Source organism: Dendroctonus ponderosae, unplaced genomic scaffold, assembly GCF_020466585.1.
Source record: "Dendroctonus ponderosae isolate FM_Combo_2020 unplaced genomic scaffold, Dpon_F_20191213v2 Dpon_F_20191213_1, whole genome shotgun sequence".
Taxonomy (NCBI): Eukaryota; Metazoa; Arthropoda; class Insecta; order Coleoptera; family Curculionidae; genus Dendroctonus; species Dendroctonus ponderosae.
Window position 1 is genome coordinate 11,127,104 of NW_026017110.1, and position 18,596 is coordinate 11,145,699.

The 18,596-nt window shown below is 33.8% G+C and overlaps 1 protein-coding gene across 2 annotated transcripts in view; it reads right to left on the reverse strand.

Annotated features, from left to right (window-relative positions):
• LOC109536066 (signal-induced proliferation-associated 1-like protein 1) overlaps positions 1-18,596 on the reverse strand; it is a gene marked incomplete in the record, with an annotated part of 80,668 nt that overhangs the window by 3,636 nt on the left and 58,436 nt on the right. The window contains 15 exon segments of one of the 2 annotated variants that reach the window (XM_048661173.1): positions 179-349; positions 1,215-1,423; positions 1,504-1,657; positions 1,717-1,843; positions 1,932-2,175; positions 2,239-2,382; positions 2,568-2,703; positions 2,769-2,981; positions 3,668-3,822; positions 3,938-4,094; positions 5,263-5,491; positions 10,708-10,828; positions 14,438-14,545; positions 16,171-16,368; positions 16,890-17,159. In XM_048661173.1, coding sequence (XP_048517130.1) covers positions 179-349; positions 1,215-1,423; positions 1,504-1,657; positions 1,717-1,843; positions 1,932-2,175; positions 2,239-2,382; positions 2,568-2,703; positions 2,769-2,981; positions 3,668-3,822; positions 3,938-4,094; positions 5,263-5,491; positions 10,708-10,828; positions 14,438-14,545; positions 16,171-16,368; positions 16,890-17,159 — 2,636 coding nt within the window. 2 annotated transcript variants of the gene reach the window in all.

An 18,596-nucleotide genomic window follows, 5' to 3' on the forward strand; every position in this document is an offset into this window, starting at 1 on the left:
ACAGTCAGGAAAGTATGTACAATGTATATACAATACAAATCATATGACGATAGGTCGATAGCCTTTTTTTAGAAATGAAGATGTTTACTAGTACTACTCCTCATAATATTATTTAATTAAAAATAACCTTGATTTACACACAAATGTACAACAGTAATAGAAAAACATTATTCTTTACCTGGTGATGATTGAGTCGCTTTGGTGAGCAGGGAAACGTATTGTTAGTATGTTGAGAAGTTCGAGAATTGCTGCTTTTCGAAGGTATTGGAGGTGGCTCAAAATCCTGCAAAAGTTCGTACCATTTTTTGTCTTCGTTGAACTGAGCACTCGAGGAATTCGTCAAAGTATTCTAAAGAAATATAAATATTGAATGCTTAGATGTATCTTATCTCTAAATTATTACAGGTCTTACATGTGATATAACTTATACAGTATGTCTCATTCAGATTAAAATTATATTCATATTTTCTTAGCATTTAGTGATAAGTTGCTAGTATAAAATTTGTTTCAAATATACGTCTCAAGATGCCTCCGACTAACCCTGGGGTCGGCGGCTAACTTTGGAAATCGCGCAATTCTCGACAACTTGGTTTATGGTTGATATATCACGCAAATATATCAAAAAACGTGGTCAAAACCGCACTGTACATGCGATCTTTTCTTTTTTAATTTGAATTTTTTCAAATTATTTTACAGATTCGATTTTAAAATGAATTGTTCAATATTGAATAAATACACAAGACAATATTGATTTCAATAATTTAGTAAATATGCTTACGTTACGGTCAGTGCAAATCTCAATTTTTTTATATCACGTTCTGGCGCATTAGTGTTGAATTCTGTTAAAACAAGAAGTTCAAAACGAAACCTCACGACCAGAAAATAAATTCAGCGAAATTTGGGCCTGCATGCAGCCCAACGCGATCGCGAAAATTTTATATGCTGAAGCAGGCAAAATTCAATAACTTTCAACTTTTGAATAATAATAGGATAATTCGATTGTGAACAACTAAATTTGAACGCCTTAAAACAAATTTATATATTTTTCAAGTATTACATTTGAGTTGTGCGTCACTGAAAATTAAATATGTTTGATTTAGTATTTTTGGCCCACTTCACAAATAAACTTATGGTTATAAAGAAAGAGTTTAGAAAATAATAAAAACATATTAGAGAGCTTAAAACTGTTCAATATCAATCTTGTTAAATTGTACCTCTGCAGTGTTGCCGTGATATCTATTTTCCTGGGCATAAAATGACTTGCTACTACTTCCAGTACCATATCCAGAACTATTGCTACTTCTTGGTGGTGAAAAACTTCTTTCATACACACGACGATGATTCCCAGACACAGCTTGCATTGGAGGCGCCCGTCGCGACTTCGTGTTTTCTTCACTCCCATTTGTCATGTTATCGTAATCACCTAGAACGGACGAAATTAATAATAGTTAGATACATACTATTCTGCAGAAAAGTAATATTTTGATCAAATTAAGTAGTTACCATCATAGTGAGCCTCGTTATATTTACAGTTTTGTAAGGTACAGCCTTTTCTAGGATATCCGTCAGGTAAAGGAAGTATCACAGTCAAAGTTACAGTCAAAGAGGTTTTAAGAAGATCAACCATTTGATCATAAGTCAGGGTTGCAACAGCCACCTGGGAGTTTATAAGTGATAACTTAATATTCGTACAATTAGTAAATTTGGCTAATTTACCTTGCATATCTCAACCAATCTAGAATTTTGCCTTAAACCCGCTTGCCAAGCTTGTCCTTGATTTTCTACTAAAGTTACAATACCATCTGGCTGCACGTGGAAGCCTAACTGACCCATTATATTACGACTGAAAAGGGGCATATAACAAAACGTTTATTAAAACTAAATATCTTCTAAAATTTGTCTAGTTTTTACAGAATGTTTTCTAATCTTACCTAATAGAGAATTCTTTGGCTTTAAGTCCGTTTGTCACAGCTTCTAATCTACTCATGATTTCAACCAGCTCATCTGTATCGCCATGCGTGTCCCGCATGTGTATTATCATACATTCTCCTTGATGATGGTATATTCTCAAGCTGTTCGTCTGCGGTGACCACCCTAGTATGCTTTTACAGGGAGTTACAAATACTATTTGGCGAGTTTGCTCTTCAATTAGCACGAACGAATCAGAAGAAATACCTGTAAACAATTAAGTTTGAGTAATCAAAAGCAAATTGGTAGGTTATTCAAATATAGTTTTACCTAGGAAACATTCAATTTGCTGCCCTTGACCGCTGTCGTCCAATAAAACTTGCCATAGAATGGCTCCTCTTTGACATAAATCTGGAATGAACCTTGGGCGTAACTTGTCCTTTTTTTTGCTGCTGAATATCGCTGAAATATAGCCTAAATTGTATTTTGCTAGGCTGTACTAGATAGTCTCAAACCAAGGATGGCAATGAACATTAAATTTTCCAGAAAATTTTTAATCTAACTAGTGTTATCCTTTTACCATAGCAGTAACTAAAGGTTAGACGTAAAATTTTCTACAAAATGTTAAGCAACAACATGTTGGTCGCATAAGTACTTACAAAATTTTTGGCCTGTATCGACTGGAGTGTTAGTGGAATAGTGTGAGACTAGATCTTTCAAGTATTCTTGCCGTGTTCGTGTGGCCATGGTAACAAATTTTTCAGATCTATGAGCAGCATTTTCAGCATTTACCACCTAAAACGTTTCCAATAAATTGAAAAATATTTGACAACCAGTCATATCGCATTTTATATTTTTACCTTCGCCAAGAGAAATTCTGCAAATGCTTTTCCTTTCGGAAAAACTGCACTTTCTTTTATGGGTGGCCCGAAAACTTCAACATCTTTTGATCTAGAGACCGCAATTTTGTAATGCGTATTTTCGGTACACGGATTCAATGCGTTAACAACAATAAATACGTGTTGAAATTGAGATCGTATTCCTTTAGGTGTAAACGGTTGCGCTCCTGGTTCCTAAAATCACAATGATATATATTTATAGAATTCTGTGGTGGGCATCATATTGCATAAAGTATATTCAGACATTACAATAAAAAAATATTTCCAAATGCCCCGAAAAACTTAAATTTGCATAATTAGGAAGTTTCATAGGTCAAAAGCAGTCAAAAAACTCGCATGTAACTTTTTGTTTTTTTTTCCAACATTTCATGAGTCGATGTTTTGGAAAAAACTTAAATCTCTTTAAATACCTTAAAAACCGTAAATTTGCATAATTGGAAAGCAGTAAAAAAAGTCGAATGTAAATTTTTTGTTTTATGCCCAACATTTCATGAGTGGAGGTCGATGTTTTGGAAAAATTATCTCCAAATACTCCAAAAATCGTAAATTTGAATAATTGAGAAGTTCCTTAGGTCGAAAGCAGTAAAAAAACTCGAATGCAAAATTTTTGCTTTTTATCCAAAATTTCATGAAGGGTGGTCGATGTTTTGAAAAAAATATATTATTCGAATTAATATTTCATTGCCTGACATTCAGCATAGCAAGAGCAACCAAACCATTAAAAATTGCTTAATTATTATAAGCTTATTGAGTGTATCTATATGCACAGAAAGAAATGATAGGGGTTTGAAATAGGCAGAGCAAATAAAACAATTTAATTTTAAAATTAGTAAATTTAATAGGTGGTTCAAATGGCTTACCTGAAATACGATTGTGACAATATCGTTCCCAATATGCCTCTTTCTTAACAGTTGTTGTCGATTGCTTGAAGTAAACGGCAACATTGTTGACACATGGAACATTATTTCACAATCTTGATACTGTGCATATACCGAGTAAAAACCAGTGGAATCCGCTAAGGAGATTAATTTAAATTAGTCAAGATTGTTTAGTACTTCTTAAAACTGTGGATAAATTCAGATACAATAAAAGTGGTTTCAGAAGGTCTCATACGTTAAATGTTGATTTACCTTTGGTATCTAGGCCTGCTTTGTATTTATCAAAACCTTGCAATTTCACTTTTTTGCCTATAGTTTCTAAAAATTCAGTGAATGCTGGACCCGCATCTTCATTGTTATACATTTCCTCTTCAGATGATTGCCCTGCCTTACAATACATTATGCCCACCTACAATTATTAAAAAAATTAAAAGCAGAAAAACATTTATATACCACTGAGATATACTCTTAAAATACACGATTATTCGTTAGCATATAGGTATTACGACATATGGGAGACAGATTCAGACTAAGAGGAGACTTTGATGACAAACACGTAGATTGGGGCGCAAGAATAACAAATATAAAAGGAAACGCCAATATAAAACTGGCATTCCATGGGAAAGCCAACTTACTGGTCGGTGGATGCGACGAAAATCCCAAATCTATTGCTTTTCTATTTCCAGAAAAGTACTATTGAATTATATATTAATGACTGCTTTGATCTTGAATCAGATCATTCAGCAGTAGTTATGGCTATGAGTGAAAAAATCATTAAAAGAGAAGCGAAGCCAACGCTCACCAACAAAACAACGGATTGGAAGAGCTTCCAAGCAACGTAAGCTTGAAAACAGCCGAACAACTCGAACTCGAAAAAACACCAAAGAAATTACTCACATCACTAAAGGTTTAAACAATCCGGATGCAATTCGGATTTTAGTTAAAGAGAAAAGAAAAGCAAGTTTGAGGCGGTAGTTTCCCTAAAAGGTCATCCTAGCGATAAGGCATTAGTAAATAGACAAACTCAAGAGCTAAAACGTGAAATTTTCAGATCAACAGAATTCTCTCAATTTCTTTATTATAAATTTAATGTATCAGCAGATAACAAAACTGAATATTCCTTCTGGAAGGTTACAAAGAAAGTTCGAAAACCAGTTGTGTCCTCCATTTCGACAGACATAATTGCTCCTGTTGCACCGAAAAAAGTATCTGAAGAAATTAGTAATAATCTCATCCCAAAAAAGGCTCCTGGGTTTCATTTAAGTACAGAACAAATCTTGAAACAACTACCCAGGGGATACTGATGTTAACATATCCACTAAACGCCTCAATCGGGTTAAAATATGATCGGCAATGTGGAAAAGAGCTGAAGTCATCATGGTCTCCAAACCTCAACACGATGCTAAGTTGTACAGACCAGTTTCCCTATTGGCAATAATATCAAAGCTTTTTGATATGATGGATGGTCATCTGCTGACTAGTTTCAGTAATTAAAAATTAAATTAAAAAAATCATGTGGATAGTGGATAGATTCAACTTACACAAGTACTGCTACTCATCTAATAGTAACCACTCACCTTATAATTGTTTGTTAAGCCCTGCTCATCTAGTTTTAGTAACTGATCTACAGTGGTCTGATTTTGTAAACCTAATCTAAGACAACTAAGTTGAACTTCTGGTGCAACATACTCGAGCACTTCTTTGGTATTTAAAGTCTTAGGGTTATTCGAGGCTTTAATATTGGGAATTGCATCTTCCAATACTGCCCCTCTTAAAGTTTGCAGCTCGGACGTACGAACCACCAATCTGCAATGAAAACACGAAAATGATTTAGCTTGATACAAATTTTTCAGGAATTTGAATTATAAGGAACAGAAATATATCGCTGAAATTTCTTTTAAAAATGTGTTTCAGATAGTGAGTCGTAGCAAGACATATATTTTATTATGAACTCAAGTAAGATATTCTTTCAGGAACTGTAAATTAATTGGATTGGCTATTTTGAATTAACGCACATATACGAAAGATGATGGAATCGTATCGTATCCAACTTTAACTAAGCAACAACGGATAGAACCCAGTATAATTTTAGATTTGGCCAACATTTTAGTTCAAACCGAAGCATATGCAATTGAAAATGCCAACATTTATACGAATTTCCAACTGAGATTATCGTGTAATGTAGCTATTTAAAAAACTCTCGATATATTGAAAAATATCATATAAACAACAAATATACTATAAAATAATTAGGAAAAAAACCAATCTAGACTATAAACTAGAATTAATACATTATTTTGGTTTATTTATGTAAAAAGTAAACAACCAAATATTTTCAGAATTTTATGTCTGGCAAACGTTTGGCACGAGTACAAAGAAAATAAAATTCCTATGTTAGATCCCTGCCGTTGTTAGTATTTCGTAGACAAAACATCAGTATGAACATCTTGTCTCAATATTTTTTAAATTATTGAAACTTGAATGTTTACAACTGTTATAGTTGTTCATTAGAAAAGTTCACACTGCATAGTTTACAACGGACATCATTAGCTTAACGAAAATCGAGCAATAGCCGCACGAATAACTACGTATTTTATAGATAAGTTCTATATTTTTTTACAAACTTCTTTTTCGGTATTTCGCCTCAAAAATTTTTGTCTTTAAGAAAGACAGAATTTTCTCACGTCTTTTATTACAGATTGATAAATAATCCTGCGACACACTTAGGCTCAAGCTGTAAGAGAAAATTCCAATTAGTAGAGAAATTAATTTGAAAAATTACCTTGACGTTTCGAATATATATAATATAGAATAATAATATAAAACTTATCTACAAGTTCTATATTGTTGAGGCGGATTCATTTTTTTACAAACTTCTTGTTGGGTATTTCGCCCCAAAAATGTTTGTCTTTAAAAAAGACAGCATTTCCTCACGTCTTTTATTACAGATTGATAAACCATAGCTACTCTAAATACCAGAACGTTATCAAAAACCCAGAAATTACAAGAACTCGACGAAGAACTCTCCCATATCAAATGGGATAAAGCGAACATAAAAAAACGGATGAGGAACAAGGAGAGAAGAACACTACAGAGGAAGCCACCCACCTAACGGAAGGGAAAGTCTGGTTCCCAGTACGCAAAAAGGATATAAAAGCGTCACCAAGATCTACAGTATCAGTAATAGAGTAGTGTACCTCATATACAAACTAAACACTAGATACTCGTTCAAAATTATCCAGGTATACGGACCTACATCCGCACACTCGGACGCTGAGGTGGAATATTATATGATATAAATACAGCAATACAGATATACCTACCCACCGTATAAATACCTACCCACCACCGCATGCTAATAAGGGACTTTAACGCTAAATTGGGGCATAAGGAAGATGAAACCGACACATCGTTGGGAACCCAAGGATTTGGAGTAAGGAATAAGAGAGGTCAAAAGCTTCTTCATTTTTTCTACAGCATAACAAATTTGGAATGAAAAGCTTCTATCGGCGGTTCAACAAAAATTGAATCGACTGTATCATATCCAACCGAAAGGAAACAGTGTGAGATGTGACTGGTCCGATCCAAAATGGTCAATGAAAATGTAAATGGAGACCGCTTAGAGATGAAACTCAGTATCAGCATAGAATAACATCACAGCTAGCGCATATGGAAAGTGTTTTAGACCCGAATATAGAAGGTCTGAACACACTTATTACAAATTCTATACAAACGGCAGTAAAAGAATGCCGGACACAAAGCACCCAACAAAACAAAAAAGTCAATACAAGCACTAAACAACTAATGGAAAGGAGAATAAATCTGACAAATTAAAATAGAACAAACGCAGCAGAATTAAGACGCCTAAACAGAGAAATATCCAAGACCGTACGAAGGGACACAAGAAGATACAACACAAATGAAACCTTAAAGGTCATTGAGCAAAATAAGGGCATGAAATCACTGCGGAAGCCACTCTCCGAAGGCAGGAAAAACATCTGCAAGCTAACTAAACAGAGCGGCCAAATAACCACAAACAAAATGGAAATATTAAAGGTTGTAGATGACTTCTACGCGACACTATATAGCGATAAAAAAGGCAGTGCGCTGGGATACCAGTATAGAGTTCAAAATCCAGGGTCCGAGGATATTCCCAACATTAACTTAGACGAAATAAGAAGGGCACTAAAAGATGAAAAACAATAAAGCAATTGACGACGACGGCGCAGCGGTCGAGTCCTTAATAGCCGATAGAACTACATTCTTGAATGCATTATGCAAGTTATTTAATGCTTGCCGACAAACTGGGACATCTTCCCCACAGCTCACGTCAAATGCCTTTACAGTTGAAAAGTAGAATAAAAATAATAAAAAATCAAATCAAATGTACACTTTCACATGCAAAAGAGAAATATATATATATTTATTCGCTCTTTTTAATGTAAGGCAATTCAACTGTTAAAATTGAAAATAAGAAATTATCGATATCTTAAAATATATATCACAAAATGTAGTCTAATTCTTGTCCTGGTTTGAGTCGTGATTCTCACACACTAATATATGGTGACTAATTCAAATCACACCTGTCGTACGTTGATTCATCGACAATATGTAACATTAAAATGGAAAACCGTACATCAGAGAAAAATCGCGAGATAAATTTAAAACAAAGCGTTCACATTTGTGAACACGTCGGTTTCAATGTAAACAAGATATTTTAATATTAGTGAGAAGCAGGCTGCAAATAGGAAGTTTATGAATGAATTTTAATGATGGATGCAGCTGTTTAACTTAGGAAGTATGAATGAAAATAAAATGGATTTTGTATGGAATAACGATGTTTTTAATCCGATCTGGTACAAACGTTGCTCATCGTTTGTATATCTTAGCGACTAACGGATGCAGAATTGAAAGAAACGATCAGAAAATGTTTATATAGATTATTAATTACAGAATATGGAATATTTACAGATATAAACCATACAAATGATTTCGTCGTCTATTTGATTAAATTACTTGCCTTGCCGAAATCGGATTTCTACAAATTATGTAAAAACAGTTTCCATGAAGCTGAAAATTAATTCTTGTCTTGACTACTAATACATTTTTTTCAGAAAATAACTTCCCTGTTTCGTTTTACAGCCAACATTTTACTGTCTTTAGAATATGAACGGAATCCACTTTTTAACGTAGCCAATAGTTTAAAAAAAAGTAGTCAGTTTAAAAACTGATGGTACTTTCCGCAACTGGAAACATTTAACTGGCACTAATGTTATGTTACTTTCATCACAACGTTTAAAATGTGACACTTTCATCTTTTACGTGAATATGATATATTTTCATTTTTATCTTGGCGATTACGAGTGTGTGTTGCCCAAAAAAATCCGTTCGATCGATATCCACAGCGAAGACAGCAGTTTGTAACATTGGAGATCATACGCATCAATGAACTCGCTTCTGTTAATTTGTTGCTTTTCGCAAAATTACAGTTTAGGTTGCTCGTTGTATATACTCGAAAAACAATTAATATAAGCAGAAAAATTAATTTTAAACAGGGTGTTAAAAAACAAAAATATTTTTTTAACATGGTGAAAACTGAAACTAATTTTTAAAGTCTATATAAACAGCTTCATTCCCGTTTATTTATATAAAGAATATATTAATTTGTTGAACGGGTGAAAGAAACTGACAAGAACTAGTTCTAGATAAAAATATTCCACTGTGAACAGTGGTGATTGAAAAGAAAAACATGAGGCTTTAAAATAAAATAAAAAAACAGGAAAATAGAAAAAGTTTGTATTTATACTTGCTCGGGAATAGTAATCAGAAATTACTAATTTTAATTACATATTAATCACATGTACTTTTTTATATACAGGGTGTCCCGTAAGCACGTGATCAAAAGGGTACAGCGATCTTTGGATCAAAAGAAGACGATCTGACTCTGATCTAACTTTTATTAACAAAAAATGTCTGGCTCCTCTGCTATTGATGGTCAGTTCTTCAAAAAAAAATAGATTTTTTGAAATATCGGGAGAATGGTATGATGTATTTTGGTGAAACTCGCTGTGAATTTGTTCTTATCTGAGACCCATATTTTCCTGAAACCATCGAGTTCAGCCGCTTTGGACAAGTGGTGAATTCTTGAGTAGAGTCGTGGTACAAAAACTACCAGAACCATTTATTTGGTGGATGGAATCAACTCATTTTTTTTGGTTTATGCACTAATCATTTATTCACAATTTTGTGCTGTTTGAAAAATCTTGTAGCATTCATAGATTTTGCTCAAAAAAAACATGTGCTTTATTGCCACTTAACAATGTTAGACATTAACTGCAATAACGATTATTTGGCGTATTTTGTAAAAAGGCAAAAACTTACCTATTAACAACCTAATACCATTCGATAAGTATTTAAAATTTTCATTTCCTGGTATTATTTAAATTAATCAAGTTATAGCCACTTAAAGTTCTAATTTAATTAGTTTAAATTTGTGGACACCATGTATAACATGGCAAATTTATTATCATTGGGATATAAAATATGATTTCTTGTTACATTTCGCTACAAATTACGCTTACATAACTTAAATAATTCTAAAGTATTTGACACATAAAAATAAGATTAGATTTTGATAAAACCTTAAAATGTATGTATTATAAACCTTATTAAAACAAACACTTATTTTGCTCAGAGAATCCAAAAATGCAATAATGTATAGGGTACTTTATTTAAAAAAAACACAACTTGTGGCTTTTGGGACACTGTGTCATTACAAAAATATTTTTAAAATGTGGGTCCGGTAAGCGTCTCTCAATTCATAAAATAATACTTTTTAAAAATCAAACGGTTTAGCCGCAAACTTCCGTGTCGTATAGCGTGAATAACCCGGTATATTTTTTGGTTTAAAGTTGAATTTTTGCGATATCAGGCAATAATAATTATAACTTAATACTTTAAGTTATAATTATTATTATTAGTTATGGCATACTTGCCAAAACTCCCGCTTTTATAAAACTCACCTATACTGGTACTGCGTAAGGGTAGTAGTCAATTGGTTCTCAGGATGTATAACTTTTTCTCGCTTTATTGAAATAGCCACAGGTCCGAGCTGCTCGTCCATTCCAAACCAGTTCTGATGTTCTGTAAAGGAAACCACAATTGAAAAAAAATCATTAATGCACTGACATACAGGAAATGGGCAATTTTCGTATATTCAATACATTTTCTGTATGTCTAGATCAATGTACAGTAATCCATCATTCAAAAAGACTGGATTAAGAAATGATAAATACAAAACATTAGTTTTGAAGTCAGGTATGTAATAAAAAAGTGAATTGATAATTTTTATAAAAACATTAAAGCTGTAAGAAATTTTGCAAATTATTCCCCAATTTTTAAAGCACAAAGTTACTACACTTGGGTTAACGCAAATTTATTTATATAGGTTAATTAAAAAAACATAACATTTTTATTAGCTCATTTTCATCTTGGTTTTAAAAATAACATTAAAGTAAATATTGGCTGGCTGTTTGGTATTTAAACAACATAAAAGCATTTTAGTTTATGCTTTGATATTCTTAGCTAAAACATCACTTTTCTTGACTCGCTTTTCACTAGCTGATTATCTGATTCTGGTGAAAAAGCAGCTAAAGTAACTTTACATAAATATTTTATTATTTTAACCAAATGTACCTCATGTGTTATTTGCAAAACATGCATTTTCTCGAAAAAACATCCTACGCGAAAATTTAACATTTGTAACTAACACTGAGTTTTTCAAAATTTGAGAATAACGTCATACAGTTTTCTTAAGCATATCCAAAGATTGTACGTAATTATTTTGATTGCACAAATATTTTAGGAAAAGGCTTAGAACGTAATGTAAAAAATGTATACTGTACTGTACTTTAGACAGCTATAAACATGGAGCAAAATATAAAAATTCTACGTTTGGCAGTTCTTGAATATAACACCAAAAACAATCTCATCCTCCTATGTTGAGATTTTAGTATGTTTGCAGTGGGGTTCAATTAAAAAAAAAATATTCGCAGGATCTTCATTTAAAATTACTTTCTGAACCATTAACGTAATTAATAATCTTTATAAAATACCCCTGACATATTAGCTCATATGTTAATTTAATTATCGGATACGGGGGCTCAAATTAAATCATGTAATAAGAGATACCTATAATGAAATATGAGAAAAATCGACAAGAGGTATCTTAAACGAGAATACCTGTTCTCAGTTGGAACGGAAGCAAGCTAAACGCTACAGCTATACGTTTACACTCTGGTAATGAACTTTTATCAATTCCCGTAGTAAATTTGCAATAAAAATCAGTAACTTACTGCAGAAAATAGAAGTAGTTATATAAAATTAAATTTATTCCATTCCATAGATACCAAGCAAATCTCCTAATTACCAGTTCAACATGTCGACAGACTGTCGGCCATAAATTATTTAAAACTCAGTCGAGAAGTAGGTGTACATCTTCAAGTTCAAAGTATTTCAGGTTTACTCGAGATTTAAAGGTGTCATCGGAACGGCGAAGGCGTTTGCAAGTGACTTTCGTTTTACAAAAATAGCTGGCATGTTTCTTGCTCAGTATCAATGTCAATGTCTTTATTACACAAACTTGTTACGGCATCTCTTTCGATTTGTTTATCCGTCTTAAAGTATCAGCTATTGGGTATTCATTATTTCTTTTTATTTCGTTATGTGTTCTCTGTGTCCGAATTTGTTATGTTGTAACCCCCCTCTATGAGCTTACACCTCAATAGCTTCAATTTTGAAAATTATCTTTAAATTCCGCACTCTGTGTATATCTAAATATGCCAACTGACTTATGTATTGCAAATTTAATGAAATATGTAATATATGATAATCTATTTTTATAGACTGGAAAATTTTCTTAGATTGCAAGCAGTCGTTGAAAATAATTGCCTCTCGACGCTTAGCAAGATGAGTGAAGGCTCTCTGTTTTGAGCAGCCAAGCCTATAGAGAATCAAATAGCGTAAGTTTTCAAATGTTTTGCTCTCCCAAAGAATCTTTTCTCCTTACGAACTAATGGATGTTTTAATGCTTTCTAAATTACAGTTTTTGTGCAACATATTTTAGTTGTAAATTGGTGTTTGTAGTTTATTTTCAATTTGTTTCTATAGGCTTGGCTGTTCAAAACAGAGAGAGTTCAAATGTTTTGTATGTGGAAAAGTTTTTCAAATGTTTTTCTCTCCCAAACAATAATTTCTCCTTAAGGACTAATGGATGTTTTAATGCTTTCTAAATTATAGTTTGTGTACAACATATTTTAATTGTAAATTGGTGTTTGTAGTTTGTTTTGAATTTTAATCTGATGATGGCGCTACGCGTTCACACGTTAAAGTCACAGTTTAAAATAAATCACGTTTCCACGTTCACGTTCACCCGTTTAAAATATTAGCAGTTGTCTATAGAAACATACTTACAACTGCATCTTCAAATTTACTTTCAGCCAACTTTATTGTAAGTCGGACTAAAAACTCCATCGAACATGGAACGCAACGCAAAACATTTAAAAGTTGATTAATGTGTTTATTAATTTTTTTCATTGAATTTATTGGAGTATACTATTTAAAATACTTTACAGAATACAGACAAGGCATATGCATATGTAGTATTGTAGTCTTCGCAAAACATATTCATACCACAATATCAACAGTTACCGGCATGTTTGTATTGCATGAGTAGAGTGAGTAGTATTTAAGACTTCAAAAGGAAGGTAAATAAAGACCATTAGCGTTGGCTCGAAATTGCTTCCAAAGAACTTAGTTTAGAATCTTTTGAACAATGTGGTAAACCAAGTGTTAACCCCATAAACAAAATTTTAAATATAGGGTTGCGTAGCATTTAACTTGCCTTTTAAATGAATGTCATGTTTATTCTCTTTTGAAACTGGTCTCTTCGATTTTTATGTATATTCGAACTTTCAATTACGAAATGTTGACGGCATCATTGTTAATAAATCACGTCGATTTGATTTCTCTGCAAGGTTACTCTCTATGCTCTTGATTACCTTTTGATAAAGAATTCGTTCTTAATTGTGAAACAATTCTGTCTTTTTTAAAAGCCAACATTTTTAAGCGAAATACCCATAAGAAAGGTTTTGAAAAAATACTATTATGTTAACAAAAAGTGTTCATTAGGACGTTTCATTCTCATTTCGTGAATGTGTATTTATCTTTCTATAAAATTTGGTGCGGATCGCGAGAAGAATTGAAGAAAGAAAGAAAAGAAAGAAGAATTTTTGAGGGACAATGAATACACTTGAAAAAACAGTGTTTACTGTAAAGAACCTGAATTATGTAAAAGTCTTTCCTATCAATTTTTTTCAAAACCAAACTAAATTTTCCTGAAACTGATCGAGTTTTCTCCAAGATCAGATTCCTAAGTCTGATGTCTAACATATACCCAACTAATATGACCATAAGATACAATATTTAACATTAATAAAACAAATATGAGTTTCAGCAAATGAGTATAGTGATTTTTGCCCGTGGACGTCGAAAAGTTAACGCCGGAACAGGTAACCAAACAAGACCGGACAGAAAGTCAATTGTAACCGCAAGTACGATTTCTTTTCCAATAGGTTAAGCTTAGAACAAAATAAATCTTAGAAACCGTTCTAAACGAGAGCTCTGTCGTCAATTTTAGCAAACTTGAAACAGTTCTTTGACATACATATTTTACACACTTATAAATAAACTTACCTTGTCCTGAAAAGTGTTTTCGATAATACAGAGCTCCTTGATCAACATTTTCGATGGGCCTCGGGAACCTTTGATAAGGACATGTGGAATGCCGCCAATGAGTTTCACCTAAGCAAGTAGAGAAAATATTGCAATTTAGCCAAAATACTCCAAACCATCGTAAGAAAATTAGAACACAGACTCACAGAAAGCAAATGGAAATAATTTGAAAAAACCCTTGCCACTGCTTTACGTGTGAACGTCGCTAAAAGAAAAATATTCGTAGAAAGGGATGCTTAAAGGTTGCTTAAAAGTAGTTGTAAAGTTTAGAAAACTCGCTAATTAACAGTAGTACCGAACTGCTCGTATTGTGTTCAGTCAATAAGCGATGCATATTTTCATATTTAGTAAAACATACAGAATAATACTATATAACTTTCAGGCTACTTGAGATATTTGACAGTATTTTGCTTTTTGCTAAAATCTCATCAAAAATAATGTAAACTTTTGTTTTACTACAGGGTGACGCAAAAGTTCGGAGACAAATTTCGTAGATTTAAATATCAATGGTATTTTTGACTTTGTGTGTTGTTGACATTTAGCTTATTTTGCAGCCTGTTAAATTATCTGCAAGCTACGTTTGTTTCCCATGTTAAATGATGTTTTTACGTTTGTCGCTATGAGCCGTGAAACAAACCGTGTTGCCGTCGTGAAATTGTTCGAATCGGAAAAGTTGCCGACTGACATCACGAAACTCCTCGGTATTCCAAGAACCACGATCTACAAAATCATTAAACGGCAGACACGAGGGGGCACGACGGCAGACAGGTCTAGAAGCGGCAGACCAACCACCTGAGCTTTCGAATTCGCCGGAATCATGGAAAACCCATAAGAAAACCAAGGAACCCCAAAGAAAACGGGCCAAGCATATGGGTATTAACAGAAAGGCGGTCAGGAAGGGCCTAAAGCTTCGTAGCTACAAGCTCGGAAGAGGTCATTACTTGGATGAGCGAATGAAGCTAGTACGACTCGGAATGCGCTGCGATTCCTTGAAAAAAGTCTTTCGGGTCAAAGACGCCGCTGGTGTTCATCGAGCGCGGTGTCAAGATCAACGCCCAAGTCTACCAAAAACGCATTTTGAAAGACGGCGCTGAACACTTGGATTGGACCCCGGCTCATTCTGCGAAGTCGCCCATGGATTTTTGCAAAACCAACAAAATTGCCGTCCGGGACAAGATTTTGTGGCCGTCCAACTCGCCCGATCTGAATCCGATGGACTTCGCAATTTGGTCGATCCTGGAGCAAAAGGCCTGCGCTACAAACAACAACACCGTCGAGTCCCTGCAGCGTTCTCTCCAAAAGGCGAGGGACAAAATCTCAGAAAACATTTGCGACCATCGTCAAAAATTTCCGCAAGCTCCTGCAAGCCTGTGTGTCGGCTGAAGGTGGCCATTTCGAATAGGTGTTTATGTATTTTTTAGATCATTTTGTTGGCTTTCGCGTGTGTAATTTTGTTGTTTAATAAAAAAAGTTATGATTAAAACAAGTTGTGTCCAAACATTTGTGTCACCCTGCATATCGTGGTTCCAACTTGCAAGAAATTGGTAATTTTTGGCAGTCACACCAGCGAAAATTAGTTTTCGAAACGTCGGTTTCAACTTCGTCTTCTAAAATAGCTATATTTCTTGACGAAAGATTTTTTCTATCAAATTCATAGCTTTTTACAGAAATAGTACACTTTCAAATAAAAGTACCTGGAGGAAATTCCAATATAGCCACACCATACGCCAGCTGTGGCCTATGCAGAGGTTTTCTATGGTTTTTGGTTCCGTTTTGCAGCCTGGAAAGACTCACAATTCGTTCCTCTTCGCCACCAATTTCATTGCGAAAGAACGGGCAACTTTCGACCAACTCGTTTGATTGACCATCACCCCCATCGTCGTCACCTTCACCTAGCATAAACGGAAATAATGACTATTTAAGCAAGTAAAAACTTCTGAATAAGGTTTTATTTAGTTGCAACCGTTTTTTTGTTTGAATTATTTCATGCTTATAGAGAAACAAGGTATTGATAGTTTAACTTGAATGCCGAACTTTGATTCCAATATTGGTTTCATTGTAAATATGTATATGCAACTTTCAAAGTTAGTTGCCCGAAATGATGGAAATACATTTTTAGACAATCCAATAAAAAAGCGCCATCACATTTCAGTATTTTGGCTTTACTGTCAGAGAGAATCCCATCTAATTCTTATTTTAATGCAGGACGTAGCTGGCCTTGGTCGCTCGTGACAAAAAAGCAATTTCCAGGGTCTCCCTCTTTAAACCTTCTTATAAATTGTTTTGTCGGAATTCATTGTCTGGCAAAATGTTTAATGAGGGTCAATAAATCGGTGTAACTTTAAACAAAACAATTCAGCGGAACACTAATTTGCAACGATGTCTACGAAACGAATATTATCAATAGCCTTACCATCCGGTGTTGACGACCTGATTAACATAGACGCTGCGGATGCCCCCGTGGTAGTGTTTCTTCTTTTGGCCAAATGATTTCTTCGTAATCGTACCGCATAATTAAGGTTCGTCGTCAAAGATTGACAGTCGTAATGGGCAAAGGCTCGCCTTCTCGCAATTTCTTCTGCTTCCTGAGAATACACCACGTTGTTTGTAGAACTACTCACAAGGCTATCATCCATGGTTTGACGTTGGGATTTTACCATGCTGCTGTTATTTCCGTTAATACCTGAAACAATAACATTTTTATTTTTTCATGAAACTTACCATCACATGCAAATTACTCATAGCTGGGATATCCCAGCTATGAGTGGTGTTTTGGGAGGAAAGGGAAATATTTTGGGAATGCGTACAGCAGGTCTAAATGAAATAAATGAACTCATATGGTTTAATCCGATTCTTAACCGGTTCTGAAATTATAAGTTCTAAAGTTTTTTTGTAACTATTTTAAGCAAAAAGCAATAAGTATAAACAAATAATTGTGGCATAACAGCAAGCTTGTTAATATGTCGCATTGTACGTTGAATTGCTTGGGGATGGTTTCTAATGATATTCGCAGTATTTAAAATTTCATTATGGATTCCTTTCACGGTATCTACTCTTGTTTCGTGTACTAAGTAGTGATTTGATCCGCCCCCAGACGGCAGTAATCAAGTGGATTTAAGCCTGGTGATCTCGGCGGTCAAAAATGAGGCCCTCCTCTGTCAGTACAACGACCACAAAAATTATTATCCAAGAAATTACGAACCCGGCGAGTAAAATGAGGCTTGGCTCCATCATGCTGAAAGTACATTCGGTGATGAAAAAATTAAGACTAACATCATCCAACATGTTCGTTAAATAGTCTTCCAAAAACCGCAAATATCTGAAAACTAATGATAAAAATTAAAAACACCCTTAGTTGAGTGACGGTTAAGAATCGGGTTAATCCATATGGGTTTATTTACCTTATTTTGAGCTTCTCAAAGCAATTTATCTAATATAACTATATGCTATTCTTTTACTCCATGAATTTAAAAATGGAGACAATGAGGACAATTCTATCAATGAACAGGGACTTTAAAAGCGACTTTTAAGTGTTCAGAAAACAAAGGATGCTTTAATTTTTTTATGATTAGACAATTGAAATTCGTAATCTTATTGAGATTATTATTATTTCAATAAAATGTTCGATGCAACACTCACTAGCTTATATGGAAGTTATCTTAAAACTAAAATATAAATAATAGATCTTAAAACAGCGTATGTGCAATTCAACCTCTCGTGAGAACACAAAAGATATGAATAAAAGTCAAAGAAACGTGAAAAACAGAGCAATGATTAAGGGCCGATAAGCAATATTTGCTTTGAATTTAAAATTCCTCCAAATTAACTATATAATATTTCATTGAAGTTTAATCCTGTTAAAAGAAGAAATGAAAATTTAGTAATAGATATTGGATACAGAGATAATTTTTTAACGAATACCTATATAGTCAGAAGAGATAAAATGAATTATTTCCACCAAAATACACAGCTGCAAAATATTGTAGCTTCTGCTACTTAGAAGTGGTTAGCAGCTGACCAATCTTCAAATGCATTCAACACAAGGGCGGATCCGGTCATGACCCCCCCCCTTTTCCTGTGTTTTTAACGACTAACGAGAATTTTTCTAATTTCATGGACA